This window comes from Malaclemys terrapin, chromosome 9 (assembly GCF_027887155.1).
Source record: "Malaclemys terrapin pileata isolate rMalTer1 chromosome 9, rMalTer1.hap1, whole genome shotgun sequence".
Lineage (NCBI taxonomy): Eukaryota > Metazoa > Chordata > Testudines > Emydidae > Malaclemys > Malaclemys terrapin.
This window is the reverse complement of record NC_071513.1, coordinates 82,459,719-82,475,326: the sequence shown is the minus strand read 5'-3', so window position 1 is coordinate 82,475,326 and position 15,608 is coordinate 82,459,719. Positions and strand designations below refer to the sequence as shown.

The 15,608-nt window shown below is 42.6% G+C and overlaps 1 protein-coding gene across 1 annotated transcript in view; it reads right to left on the bottom strand.

Annotated features, from left to right (window-relative positions):
- The window catches only part of LEKR1 (leucine, glutamate and lysine rich 1), a 127,144-nt gene that overhangs the window by 99,675 nt on the left and 11,861 nt on the right, over window positions 1-15,608 (bottom strand). The window contains exon 3 of the mRNA XM_054038917.1: window positions 12,527-12,741. Within this exon, the coding sequence (XP_053894892.1) occupies window positions 12,527-12,741 (215 nt within the window). The remainder of the gene's footprint in view (window positions 1-12,526; window positions 12,742-15,608) is intronic.

The following is a 15,608-nucleotide window of genomic DNA, read 5'->3' as shown; positions in this document are numbered from 1 at the left end:
CGGGGGCAGGTTCGGCTTCTCTGTACACAAACTTTACAGTCACAGGTTACCCTGCTCACTCAGGAACTTAGCTTTCAAAGCCTCCCGGATGCACAGCGCGTCCCGCTGGTCTCTTCTAATCGCCCGGCTGTCTGGCTGTGCGTAATCAGAAGCCAGGCTATTTTCCTCAACCTCCCACCCCGCCATAAAGGTCTCCCCCTTGCTCTCACAGAGATTGTGGAGCACACAGCAAGCTGCTATAACAATGGGGATATTGGTTTCGCTGAGATCACAGCGAGTCAGCAAGCTTCTCCATCTCCCCTTGAGACGGCCAAAAGCACACTACACCACCATTCTGCACTTGCTCAGCCGGTAGTTGAAGAGTTCTTTTTCACTGTCCAGGGCGCCAGTATAGGGCTTCATGAGCCAGGGCATTAGCGGGTAGGCTGGGTCCCCGAGGATGACTATAGGCATCTCCACATCCCCAACAGTTATTTTGTGGTCCGGGAAGTAAATACCTTGCTGCAGCCGTCTAAACAGACCAGAGTTCCTGAAAACACGAGCGTCATGAACCTTGCCCGGCCATCCGACGTAGATGTTTGTAAAACGTCCCCTGTGGTCCACCAGTGCTTGCAGCACCATGGAAAAGTAGCCCTTTCTGTTAATGTACTGGCTGGCCTGGTGGTCCGGTGCCAGGATAGGGATGTGAGTTCCATCTATGGCCCCACCGCAGTTTGGGAATCCCATCGCTGCGAAGCCATCTATGATCGCCTCCACGTTTCCCAGGGTCACTACCTTTGGCAGCAGTACATCAACGATTGCCTTGGCTACTTGCATCACAACAACCCCCACAGTAGATTTGCCCACCCCAAACTGGTTCGCGACTGACCGGTAGCTGTCTGGCGTTGCAAGCTTCCAGAGGGCTATGGCCACTCGCTTCTGGACAGTCAGGGCTACTCGCATCCGGGTGTCATTGCGCTTCAGGGCAGGGGACAGCAACTCACAAAGTTCCAGCAAAGTTCCCTTCCGCATGCGAAAGTTTCGCAGCCACTGGGATTCATCCCAGACCTGCAGCACTATGCGGTCCCACCACTCAGTGCTTGTTTCCCGTGCCCAGAATCGCCGTTCCACGGCATCAACATGACCCATTGCGACCGTGATGTCCTCGGCGCTGGGTCCCCTGCTTTCTGAGAGGTCTGTGCTACTCTCGGACTTCAGGCCATCACCGCGGTGACGTAGCCTCCTCGCCTGACTTATCTGCATCTGCCTCAGGGAAAGGTGTATGATAAGCTGCGAGGCGTTGAGAGCGGCCACAACTGCAGCGATGGTCGCAGTGTGCTCCATGCTCGCAGTGCTGTGGCGTCCGCGCTGTCACTGACTAGAAAAGTGCGCGAACAGATTTCCCGCCGGCGCTTTCAGGGAGGGAGGGCGGGAGTGATGGACGGATGATGACAGTTACCCAAAAGCACCCTGGACACATTTTTTTTACCCAGAAGGCATTTGTGGCTCCACCCAGAATTCCAATGGGCAGCGGGGACTCCGGGAACTGTGGGATAGCTGCCCACAGTGCACAGCTTCCAATGTCGACGCTTTCCCCGTTAGTGTGGACTCACAAAGTCGAATTACTGTCCTTAGTGTGGACACACACGTTCGACTTTGCAATATCGATTCCAAAAATTCGATTTAAGTAAAATCGAACTACTCTCGTAGTGTAGACAAGGCCTTAGAGATACATTCCTCTCCAAATTACTTTAAATAGATTCAAAGAACACTACTTGCTCAAACACCTAGAGGGTAGGTAACCATTTCTCCATCCCATTAATCTTCTGCAGTATGTGGGATCATTCTCAGATGTCAAAATTATGAAAAAGTTTAAAATATTATTTTTACTTAATATTTTTAGTAAGGAAGGAAGCAAAATTGTTTTGCAGATTAACATGACTCTTTCCACTGACAGTTGTTTTTCATCCCTTCGAAATAATGCCTTTTGTCTGACCCAGATTAAGTTACTGTTGCAGCTAAACACATCTGCTTTTGGATGAACAAATACACTGCAGGAAATCAGCTTGGGAAAAAAGTAGGTTAGACCCGTTAGCCTTTTTTGAACAGAGGAATAAATCCTTACAGACTAGAGGTTATCAGCTTTGAAGGGCAGGACCCATGAATGAGTTCTGCTCATTTACTAACATTACAACTGAATGTTTAATTTTGTCAATTAAGCAAACCTCTTCATAGCTTGAAGAGTCAATCTAGCAGTCAAAGATAGAGGGCATAATCTTCTAGTACTATCCAGGGCATTGTGTTAATTTATCCCCTTCCTGGAACTCATCTAACTCTTGTCTGTTATTTTCATAAGTATGAAAGTGGCCCTAATTCAACCCTGTGCAGAGGACTAGCACAAGGCCTTGGCATCACATAAATCCCATTTAAACCCCATTAGCCTTGTGCAGAGGGCCAGCGCAAGGCGTGAATTTCACTCAGAGTAACAACAGAGACAAGCAGAGACCATCTGTATCATCACCTGTAACAGAATTCACAGATTATTATTTTGCAAATATTAAAAAAAAATCATACAAAAAAACCCTGTTATATGAAACCATTTTCTGGTTTTCTGATGGCTGGTACAGTACACCAATACTACAGAGCAATATTTAATAAAGCTATGACCTGATTGATTAAAATATGCACTATTAAATTGGCACATATTACTGATTCATTAAAAATAGTCAAACACACTATTTCTTAGTTAATTCCATACCTCTTCTAAACACACAAATGCCCTTTTCCTCTGAATACAAAATAACTATTTTGACTTCTCCTCGTCTTTCAGAATGAAGTCAAATTGTATGAATAAAGGCCTTGAAAAGTTATAGTACTGAGCACATGCTTATTCCCTCTACGAAGAAAAGGGGGCACCACACTGCTTCGTTCTGTTGGCAATTGGTCTGTGCAAAACACATGTGCTTATTGAATTCTATATCCATGTGCCACTTCTTGGCAAAATAATATATCTATTTGTCTTTTACAATTGAGCCATTAAGGAGCGCCCACATCCTAAATTCCAACACCCACATGAAACATCTGTATCACATTGCAGAACTCTCATTTACTTTATGAAATTATTTCTTTTTATGTACCAAGTGATGCACATCAATGCAATACCAACAAATATATTGTAGTGATGATTATAGTGTTTTGTCAATCAATGAGACTCTCTACCCTAGTAAAAGATGTGGAACTCTTCCCATGTTCCCCATACACAACTTGAAGGCATGACAGAAACAGCTGAGTATATTTTCTAAGGCATATTTTAAACTTCAGTCAATGACTCTTTGTTTCTTACAGAGCTGCTGATGTTTTTCAATAAGGCATTCCATTTAGAAACAATTCTGCTTTTTTTAATATATTTCTCATGCCTTGTTCTTTATTCTTAATTGTGGTGGCATGGAAAGAGGAGGAGTCCATCTGCCTCTTATTCCTACTTAACGGCACAGTCCTCTGACTCACTCATTTTTTCAATGCTGAAATCTGACATTTAAAACAGAGGACTACTGGGGGATAAGAAGCAGAAGCAAACAAGAGCAAGCTCACTGCAGATAAATTACCTCATAACACAAACACAGAAAGTTATATGCTACAGGAGCAGCCACTATAAGGTATTTCAAAGCTCTCTATAAGGTGTCAGTATCTTTTTAAAGAGAACTGGCATGTAGTCAGGATATATTCTCTGACAAACTCTAATAGGGCTTGTCTACATAGGACACTCTGGAAAGTTAAGATAATCAACTAAAAGGTGTGAAGTTAATTTGCATAAATGAAAACACAATAAACCCCTGTGTGGACACTCTCATACAGAAGTAAAAAAGGCCTTAGCTTGCTGTATCTTAAACCCTGCCCCAGGAGGGCTCTCCGCAGCCACAGAGGAGAAGGCAGGATCTTCCCCAAAGGAATTCTGAGCTGCTTCCATTAAACTCAGTGAGGGATTAAGTGGGAAACCTGTCTTTTTAGTTTTAGCCTTCAAATTGCTGTTGGTCTTGAACTTCTGGAAAACTTCAACCATCTCATCCCAAAAACTCCACACCCAGGGTACAATTCAAGCATTGGCATTAAGTAGGACAAACCTTTTGGCTAGTAATCCATAGGTTGATATAAAGATGAAGACTATAATATACAAATTGCTATTATTTGGCACAGTTCATGATTTTGTAAAGATTAAGGACTAAACGGTGGCCTCGTTTCTATGAGAGACACTAGAGAAGGTTGAGAAATTATAGAGGCCAAGTAAAAGTCTAGTGGGACATTCATTTTGCCTGAACACAGACGTGTGCAGGATCCTCAGAGACCAGTATGGTGAGTCTGCTTTATAAAACTTTATACCTTCTGTGAAAAGGATCGGTATAAGATCTCACACACCTGCTGCCAACAGCAAGATGTTTTTCTTGAACTTACTTTTTCTCATTTAAAATATGCTAGCATAGAAAGGGATACAACTGAAATAATTTAATGAAACCAAAAATTATTCTTAAAACTGAATAGAAAAGCATAGGGGCTTAAGGTTCTCATTTCAAAACAAGCAAAATTTTACCTTCTTGAACGTGAACAAGCACAGCATGCTGATATGCAACACAACATCTACAAAATAAGAAACCATTGCCAAATTTATCAAGCAAAGCTGTTTTCATGATTGTTTCCAATGGGGGAATTTAATTTAATTTCAACTAAAAGGTTTTCCAAATACTAGATAAGTACAAACACATGCAGTACTCTAAGGTCCAAAATCCTACCCTTCAGAAGAACAGCATGCAAGTGAAAAATTTCATACTAGCTCTGCATTTTACAAGGGCAGCAGGATTTATTGTATCCTGACCTTTTTTGTTTGCTTTTCATTTACCATGGGAGAGCTTCCCCCCCGTCTCCTCCCAACATGCTGTTGCCCCTTCAGATCTGGCTAGACAGGGCCAATACTTTTACTCCACAGAATGTACTTTCCATGTACGCCATCATCCCCATAAACACCTCATTATCTCAGCTCCATATAAAGTTTGTCCAAGTCAAAAACTAGTTATAGTATCATATGACACACTATTATGTTTCGCCAGTCAGAAGTGTCTTGATAGCCTAATTATATTCCATGAGGATCATGGCAGACGACATACATGACAAAAATATCATAGATATAATAAGGCCATGCATGCATCATGAAACATTGGAATGGACTCTCTCTTAAGCCATGATTATGGTCATCAAGAAAATGGATTCCCAAAAGAAAGCAATAAGGACTACAGCATTTTGTGGCATGCAGCTAAGTAAACAAAATGCAAATTTGCAAGGTATTCCTGAGTGCTGAATCCTCCATCAGCATCTTAGTAAGATAAGACGTGTAAAATCACATGTCCATGTAGCCAGAGAGTTTCCTATTTATGACACATCCATAATGTGTATGGAATAAGTTACTCACAAAATTTGTTCCTGATACACTCATATCAGATGAAATGTTACAAATAACTTATGCACAGTACTAAATCTTTCAGCTTTAGGTCAATTCACACAAATGTCTTCTCAGTGTTGGTCAGGATTAAAACATCAGTCGTAAAGAGAGATTTTCCAGTTCAGATATACCAAGAAGATATAAGAGGAAGAAGTACTCTATGTATCTAAAGTAAGAACAGTTCAGAACACAGAAGACATACAGAGGAATAAATAATGAGACAAACATAAGAGGTTAAACACTGTTTAACAATGCAGTCAGACATGCTGACAGCAGGCAATTGTTGACCAAAGTAACTGCATGTCACCAGAGACAAATATTCAAACGACTGCTATAATACATGTTTGCTCTTGTTATTCACTACTTTTCTGATTCACTATTTCTTATTTATTATAGCTACACTGCATCTGTTACATCAGTTATGATGTATCACCATGTGTTTTATTGCATGGGACATGTTATATTATGTTACCTCTGTAATTGGCAATAGCAGAATATCTGCCATTCACACCAAACTACAAGTACTGGAAAAATACTCACTACCTTTAAGTTAAAAGGATATTTGTTAGCTTGGTAAAATAACATGATGTGGCATGTTAGGTCAATATATCACATTGTGCAGTTTAAACGTACGTAAACTGATACAGCACAGAGAACTGCCTTGTACCGAATTTTTAACAAAGAGTTAGTACACACAACTGCAGTCACCAAAATACACACGTTACACACAGGTTGGTGGGTACCCAGAATCTCTCAGAGAACCAACTGACTTAAACCTAGTTATACTAATTTAACAATAAAAACTGCTACTTAATCAGGATGATAATTCTGTTGATAATTCTGTTTAAGTAGGGCTCTGACGATTTACTGATGATAGGCCTTTGTATTTAATCTGAGGGTACATCTACACTACAGGGGGGAGTCGATTTAAGATACGCAAATTCAGCTACGTGAATAGCGTAGCTGAATTCGACATATCGCAGCCGACTTACCCCGTTGTGAGGACGGCGGCAAAATCGACTTCTGCCGCTTTTTGTCGGCGGCGCTTACTACCACCTCTGCTGGTGGAGTTAGAGCGCCGATTCGGGGATCGATTGTCGCGTCCCAACGGGACGCGATAAATCGATCCCCGAGAGGTCGATTTCTACCCGCCGATTCAGGCGGGTAGTATAGACCAGACCTCAGTCTTGGGCTAGTTTTGTCTGTTTGCTTCTCTAATAGCAGCTCTAAGTCTCTCCTTAGTGATCATACAAATAAGAAATATATGAAATACTTCCCCACCTCCTGTTAACTTATTCCATCCATGCTGAGCTGCTATACAGGACTTCTCATGGCTGCCCTTGCCACTGTGTAAACAGCAGGCTTAGGTCCTTTCATATTAGAAATAGTGCCTCTTCCCAGCTCCATAGGACTGTGCAGTAATCTGATGAGCTCACTACAATTCTGCAGCTCACTAGACAGCAGTATCATCATTAAAAAGAAATATTCTGTTAATTGGAAATTCCATTTAATCAGAACGAAAGACCATCTACCATATCATAATTTCTGAAAAAGAAGATTGTTCAGTGCCTCTAGTTATATCCCACCTAGTCAGCATAATACAGAATATGTCATGCTTCAATATAACAGACCATTGAACTCTAAATCATTATGCAAATATGAAGATATTCAGCTCATTCACACACAAGCAGAGTTCTCCAATAGATTTAATTTACAAATCCCACCCTCTCCCTATGCGATATTTTAATGCCTAGTTTTTAAATGCTTGTATCTTTCATTATTTGTTTCCTCAGGCCACTATCTTATGGTATTTACTAAAAGTTGTATAGTGATTTCAAAAGGAATATTTTTATCCCTAATCCTATAGAGTAACTCTCAATGGAAGCAGAAAGGAATACATATGCCAGCAATTCTCCCTATTGAAGACAGACATGTAACCACAATGGACCAGTGTCAATATGGAATAACTGTTCCAGAGCGAGCCATCCATTGGTTAAAAGGATCTGAGATAATGTGTACCCTTTATTGTTAGTTCATTCTGTCTATCTAGGTCACGTGTGGGCAAAATACGGCCCATGGGACAGACCGGCACATCTAACATTTCTATCTGGCCCTCCAGGCTCTTTGGCTGCCCATTCACAATCTCCGGGCTGCTAAGAGTCCTGCGGTGCAGCGGGGCGCTCAGGCAGGCTGCCTACCTGCCATGGCCCCACACCGCTCCCAGAAGTGACTATGGCTGGCTGCTGCTGTCACATCTCTGCACTCCCCTGGCAGAGTGGGAGGCAGCTCCATGTGCTGCCCCTACTCCCAGCACCATCATCACAGCTCCCATTGGCCAGAAACTGGCTGCAGGCAGTGCACGGAGACCCGCTGATTCCCTCCCCACAAGGGGCGCGCAGAGACATGCCAGCAGCAGCCGGCCACAGCCGCTTCTGGGAGTGGCGTGGGGCCATGGCACGCAGGCAGGCTGCCTGAGCCCTGCTGCACTGCCCAAAGCCTACACATACTACACCCTCCCGCACCCCAACCCCCTGCCCTAGGTCAGAACCCCATCCTGCAACCAAACTTTCTCCCAGACCCTGCACCCCCTCCTGCACCCCAACCCCTGCCCCAGCCCATAGCTCCCTCCTGCACCCAAACTCCCTCCCAGACCCCGTACCCTCCATTAATATAGTAGAAATGTTCAGTCTGTGACGACTTACCAAAATTCATGGAGTGGCCCCCCTGCAAAAATTATTGCCCACTCCTGATCTAGGTACTTATATGGCTCTCTCTCTATGGGAGTAGTCCCCAAGCTGTGGTACACGTCCCCCTAGAGGGGCATGGAGGAACATTTGGGAGGGTGTACAGCAAAGCCCAGGCCAGCCCGCACAGGGGGCAGGGAGGGTGCGCCACCCAACCGCGCTCTGCGTTACCAACAGGTAGAGCAACTCACAGTAGTCTAACCTAAAAGCAAAAAAAAGGAATGGGGTCTGTATCTGAGAGAAACACATCCAGTCTCTTGGCCAACCACAAATTTAAAAAGGCATTTTTGGCCACTGATGAAATCTCATTCTCTAGCCAGCCCCATCTCACCCAGGCAAAAACCAGGACCATGGCAATGCACTGAGTGGTCAGTAAATATAACAACTTAATATGTCAGCAGCAATAGATCACAAGAGAAAAGCAGGACAACAAACAGAAGAGCAGAGATATTTAGAAAAGGTACTTAACGAGGCACAATAGCTTATTTATTTTTATTATTCAAATACAGCTGGATCAAAACCCCATTGAGTCAAGGGGAAAACTTCCTTTTGCTACTACTACACTTGGAACTAGTGTGCTAAAAATGGTAGTGTAGGCACGGTAGCAGTGAGCAGCAGCATGGGCTAGCTGCCCTAAGTACAAAGCCTCCCAGACCCATGCCACTGCTTGCTGCTACCCGTGCTACTGCAGCTACACTACTATTTATAGCATGCTAGCTCAATCAGACCTAGAATAAGTATGTCTACTTGAGCTGAGAATCACACCCCCAGCTAGCATGGCCACTGCCACATCCCAGAATACTGGACATTCTGGTACTTCCGGGAAGGGAATGGGCCCACCCCCACCAGCGTGACCTTGCACATATGGTGCGACCTAGCACACAGTGCATGCAAGGTCATGACGCATGGAGAAAGCCATTTTGAAAGAACCCCACCCCCTGCTGGTGTGAAAATACATGAAAGTCATGCCTGCAGGTGTGGAGCGGCATGCTTTTCAAAATGGCATCCCTCTTCGGTGATACTGGACAAAACCACATCTGGTTTTGAACAGGAGGAGGGACAAACCATAGAAAAAGAGGAGTATTCAGCTTAAAACCTGATGAATGGCCTGTCTACCCCCAGCTCCAAGTGTAGACATAACCTTTGACTCCAGTGCACTTTGAATCAAGCCTATAGTATGGGTCAGGCCTCCGGAGGGGGAAAATGCATTGGTGAAATTTTCATTAACTGTTCAAGCTTTGCTACAAAAATACTGATAAATGGAAAATTTAGTTCACCTCTAGCAAACAGCTCTAAGCAAGAAGAATGTGCTGCTACATCATCTGCTAATACATTAAATGTTACAGTTATTCACTGTGTAACTGATGCCCAGGGCTGTAAAAACAATTAGAAGCAAATGCACTCTTCTAAAAAGGTTTTTGAACCAAAGAAAACAAAGAATCTATTTCTTCTTTATTCCAAGCTTGGAGCCCAGAAAGGAAAAAAAAATACCAAAAAAAAAACTGCAATAAGCAGAATGGGCTACAGGCTAGTGTATTATGTAACTCTGAGTGGCCATACATATTATAGGATTAAAGATTTATTAGCAATGACTGCTGAAGATGTTCTTTAACTCAATCTCAAATGTTACAGTCATGTTAAATTATTACTCTCCTTGGGTGGCTCACAAGACTGTTAACGGATGACAGAGTGCTTTGCCTGTAGGCCACTAGTGCAATTCAATGTTTCTTCTCTAGCATTTCCAATACATTCCAGGTGAATTCTAACTGAAAATTACTACTATTATAGAGCTCATTAATGCTCAATGTGTAATGAGTTGGCAGTTCCAGTCCATCTCACAAAAACTACCACCACAACTGACAGTCTTTAGAATTAGCCTGATTGGCTGGACGAAGTCTTAGAACTACTTTCTCACCCCTAAAGATGGTCTCTCCAGAACAGTGCCAATGTAGAGTGGTAAGGCATTGCAGGGAAGCTTTCAGTGCTGCTGGCTCATGCCATACTATTACGTGGTCAGAGGACTTAGTGTCTAGTGAAATCAGCAACACATACTCACCTTTCACAAACACCACATTATTGCTAACTAAATAAACAAAATGGTACTGTTTAGATTAGAAACATATTATAAACCTACAACTGGAAAATACATACTTGGTCAAAATAAGAGCACAGAAAATGAGAGCACAAGAAGTGGTACAGAATAGAGTGAAGTCTGGTTAGGAAGAGAAGCAGAAAAATGAGAGAAAATAATGGAAACTAGCTCCTCAAACCTTTTGGTTTTAGGAGAAGCCAAAAACACTGAATTTCTTTTACAAAAGAGGGTAGTGGAGGTACACTATTATTTTGGTAAGAAATCTGCTAGTGTCATGATGGGTCACCAAAAAACATGTAATGGCATATCCGCAAGAGAAGGAAGGTAAAATATAGTATGTCTCCAACAATCCTACAGTATCAAATAAAAAGAAATCAACATATTGTGGAAACTTGTTTATAATGACTACAACAAACAAGTTCCATACCAAACCAAGTTATTTATCTCATCAACAACAAATATCCAAGATGGGACTACTATAAGGTGCATAATTAGGAACTTAGATCTGAAAAAATATTTATAGTTGTGTGGGTGAAAAGTGGAAAAAAAGGACAAACAAATAGTGTGAGAAAAGGTAAGAAGGATGAAGGCAGGAACAGAAGTAGGAAAAGACTTTAAAACACAGTTTCCATGTTTAGCTTTCTCCTGCCTTCCCAAAACTAAGCTGGCATATATGGTGCAATATTAAATAATCAGTTTGCAGATGCAAGAACAAAAGCTACACTCTGGGCCCATGAAAAGGACAGAATTTCATAACTAGTGCTTCTGGTTTCAGCTTTAAAGTAATACTTGCTGATAAATAGGTAGAAGAAAAAGCAGACTCATCTATTTGTATTAATTGAGAAAGGAAACATTTACAGCTCTTGATCACTGTACCCAAAACTATCAATTTAAAGCCATTCCATATCAGTTTAATACTGGAGAGTGGTACAGTGCTGACAGATATATAAAACATAGTGAAAACAACATATGTTACAGAACTAGATGTATAGTCAAATTTCCCTGCTTCTCCTGTTGCTTGTTAGGTTTTCACATAGTCACAAGGAAGAGAAAAAACATCTTTTTTTTTAAATGGGGGGGGGGAATGTGACAGTAGAACCATAAAAACTGGGGGAAGAGGACTCAGTGGGTGTACCTGAAACTACTTGTAACTAATGTTTTTAAATTGCCTAGAATTCAAGTTGATTATGCCCTTTAATGTAAAAAGACTTTAATTTTTTTAGAATAACTGTCTGACTGAATGAACTTGTTAATTTGGTTCTCCAGTTTTATTACTGCTATGGTGATGAATATAGGCACTAAGCAAAATCAACCAACAGATAAAATACAGTAAATGAAATATTTATGCATTTGATACTGCCAATCTACTGAAGTTCCTATGAAGGCAAAACTCCCACCGCGTTAATGAGACTAACGCAATATAACTTGCATTATGCATGGCAATAAATGTTTGCAAGATGGGTTCCCATGTAGGACTTAGAAGCCATTTCAAAACTACATGCATGCAGTACTAACCAATTTCACATCAGTTTCAGTGCTCTAAATAATTCTTTTCAAGAAACTGAATTGTAAGCTTTTCAGTGCAAGGTTTCTGTTTTTTCTTTGGCAGATTATTGTACCTATTGTAAGGCAGTAAGTACACGAATTTCAGAAATGTAAAATCCTTATTCTGAAAACCATAATAGTCTAAATTTTTATTTGAACAATTTTAGATAAATTATGACTCCAGTAATAAAGGTATTTTCCATCTTTGTCAATAGCTTTCTCTGAAATAATCTAACCTTTCTTTCACTTAAATTTATTGACTGGCTCTAAACTATTCAGATAATAAATATTTGCTTCTATGGAATGCATCAAACTATGATTTAAATTAAAATACTAAAATGTATTCAAGTATGAACTACACCTGATTCAGGTTGATTCTGGAATGAAAGCCAAAACCTGTTTACATTCTGAAACCCATCCTTTCAATTACATTGATGAGAATATCAGGGGGTAGCCGTGTTAGTCTGTATCTACAAAAACAACAAGGAGTCTGGTGGCACCTTAAAAGACTAACAGATTTATTAGGGCATAAGCTTTCGTGAGTAAAAACCTCAGGTTTTTACCCACGAAAGCTTATGCCCTAATAAATCTGTTAGTCTTTTAAGGTGCCACCAGACTCCTTGTTGTTTATGAGAATGTTAATATGAAAAAATATAAGGATGAGTATCATGTTCCAACCTTTCTGTTTTTGATTCACTGTCAGCTGTGCACTGTTCGAAGTCTCGACTAAGACACTGTAGTTGCGCTTGAAGTCTTTTTTCCCGCTCTACACTTCCTTCATAAAACTTCATCTCCTTTTCCATTGCTTTTACTTTGTCTTCCATCAGCTTAAACTCGTGAAGGATCAAATAGCTGACTCCACAATATTTACACACCGTCTCATCCCGGGACATCTAGAAAAAGAACTAGTCATCAGAATACTTTTAAGAAATGTATTGAAACTAATTAGTAAACTGAACAAATCTAAAACAGGACTAATTTTAAATGATTACCACAAGGATTATTATCAGAAGTCTATTTATTGATTTACCATATAATAACTAAAATATTTGCTACATTAGCAAAATGAAATCAAACTATAACCCAGTAGTTCTGCCTATTGGAATTCTTACAAGGTGCCTAGACTTGTCAGTGTACCATACATACCCACGTGTCTCCAAAAAAGAGAAGATGGACTCGCTGAAGTATATTTTATGGGGAAACAGTTCAAAATAAAGAAAAACACCCAGTTTGTATTTTAGAAAGCTACTTTCTTAGTATGACTTCCAGACTGTCTGAGCCAGAAAGGTCTTGCTCTGTGCTGTTTCCGGACAACTCATCTTCTCTTAAATAGACCAGAAGAACAGCTGGAAGTAAATGAAGTGAAACAATCCAGCAGGTCTTACAAAAGCACATTCAGAGTTCACAAAAACCATGAGTAAAATAGTGATCGTCATTAGATCTGCTTACATGGCATGTGTGTCATATGGAAAACTCTATATGATTTGGCAGATGTGAAGTTATTCATCATCAAAAGAGAAATTATTCAGTACACAATGGACAACTGATTGAACCACCATTTCTTAAACTGAGAGGCAGAGTTAACTGGCAAGACACTGCAAGACTTTCAGCAAAGCTTGGTGAAAATCTAACACACAGGGAAATGTGGTGAGGCTTTCAGGCATACAAGATATTTGTTTAGTCAGTTATCCGTTAGCTTTCCATTCTAGTCTCTCTTCAAGACTTCCAGATCAAGTTTGCTCAGTTTACCAGTAGAATTATGTTTTTTTCCCCCCAACATTAGCCCAGCAAACTCAGCATATTCTTTCCAGCTCATTCATCAGGGACAGAGTTTCTGCAACTGGAACATACATATTTTACAATTATGTTGATGCTACAAAAACCAGAATAGAATTCTGCTATTTTCCCCACAATGGTGTTGTCTATCTGATGGAGCAGTAAAACTTACTTTTGACAGTTAGATAAGCAACTTTAGTTCTGAATATACTCAAGAAGCAGATTTGTTGAGTTGGCCCAATGGCCGGATTCAATAAGCAGCTCTTCTACTCAGGGCAGCATGGCCTAATGGCCAGAGTCAATAAGCAGCTCTCTCTTCTACTCAGGACAGCCTGGCCTAATGGCTGGAGTCAACAGAGTAGCCACCTCTGTAGGATTGTGTGGCCTATTGGCTCATTGGGGAAGTCGGGCACCACTTAGGAGAGTGTGGCACCCAGGTGCTCCCTACTCCTCTAAGTACCAGCCCAGGGCCCTGGCAATGGTGGGGGTGCTCACCACCAAACCAACAGGGATCCTCCCAAAACACGCTGAATGTTTCCCTGGTTCACTCACTAGAGAAGAATCTTCCTACCCTTTCTCCCTCAGCAATTCTCCACAGTTCCCCATGGGTCTTTGGGGTCCTCAGCTGGCATAGCTCCTGCCAGCGCGGTCTCTTCTTCTGGCTCATCAGGCAGCTTAGAGTCCATCTGGAACACTGCATGCAGCATGCCATGGCTCTGTAGTCAGAGCCTGTAGCACTTCCCTGGAGAGAGCTGAGAACCTGCATCCTCCTGCTTCAATAGCCTGCCCAGATTGAGTTGGGCTGCTTCCTTATATACTCTGCCTCTAAGCTGAGCATGCTCAGCGGAGGGGTGGGGCTTCCTCAGCCTGCAAGGCACAGTTAACCCTTTTGGGGCTGGTGCGGGGTAGGTACACCCAGTCACACACCTTACCCCTCAAGACAGGACCCGACAAGGGTCCTTCCCCCTTGTCTTCCTGTAGTGGGGCAGCTGCCCCATGCTGGCGTGGAAGGGGTTAAAGCAAGCCAGAATGGCTGTACAGAGCCTCAGCCAATCATGGAAGGGCTTATTGGGAGCCAATCAAGTGGAGGCTTGAAAGCATCCTATCAGGGCCAGGCTGGGCCCTATAAGAAGGCTGCACTGCAGAGAGGAGCAGAGTTTCTCCCTGGAGGACAAAGGGAGAAGAACTAGCTCTGAGAGAAGCACTTAAGACAGAGCAGTGCTAGGCAGGGTCAGCAGAGGCTGGGAGAGCTGGCTGATGACTGCCAGACTAGGGCCCTGACACAAAGGGGCAGAGAAGGTGCTGGGGCTGTGGGGAAGTGGTCCAGGGAAGAAGGCCGTAGAGGAAAGTTGGAGGAGGGTAGTAAATGGCTGCTGCTAGAGGGTCCTTGGGTTGCCCCCTCCCCGGCCTTTTCCCCTCACTTACCAGAGCTGAGAGTGGCTAAGCCAGACTGTCCTTTACCCTTGGAGGAAGGAGCTAGACTGAGAACTGCAGTGAGCCACTGAGGCGAGTGAGAGAACCAGAAGCTGCTGGTCCCCTGGAAGTGGGGGAGAGCCAGCGGAGCGGGCACAGCCAGAGGGCAGTATCCAGAAGCAGATGTCACGGTTTGGAGTGACGTGGGTCAGTCTGTGAGGACAGTGGAGACAGAGGGTAATGGTGGGCGAGACACCACTAGCGAAGATGCACCGGTGAAAGAGCTAATTCCCTAACCAACTAGCTGGAGGCACCGCTGTGGTGAGTCTAGCACCGTTACACCTCCCCTCCCACTCAAGAGAAAAGGTCTGCATTAGCGTGAACTCTACCTGAACTATATAGCATGTTGAACTCATAGGGTTTGAAGGCAAGATAATGTATCATAATACGTGCGTTCGAGTCCTTTGCCGTGTTGATTCATCGTTGGGGTGCATGGTCTGTAACGAGCCAAATGGGCTCCCTAGCAGGCAGTACCTTAGGGCCTCTATCGCCCATTTTACCGCCAAGGCTT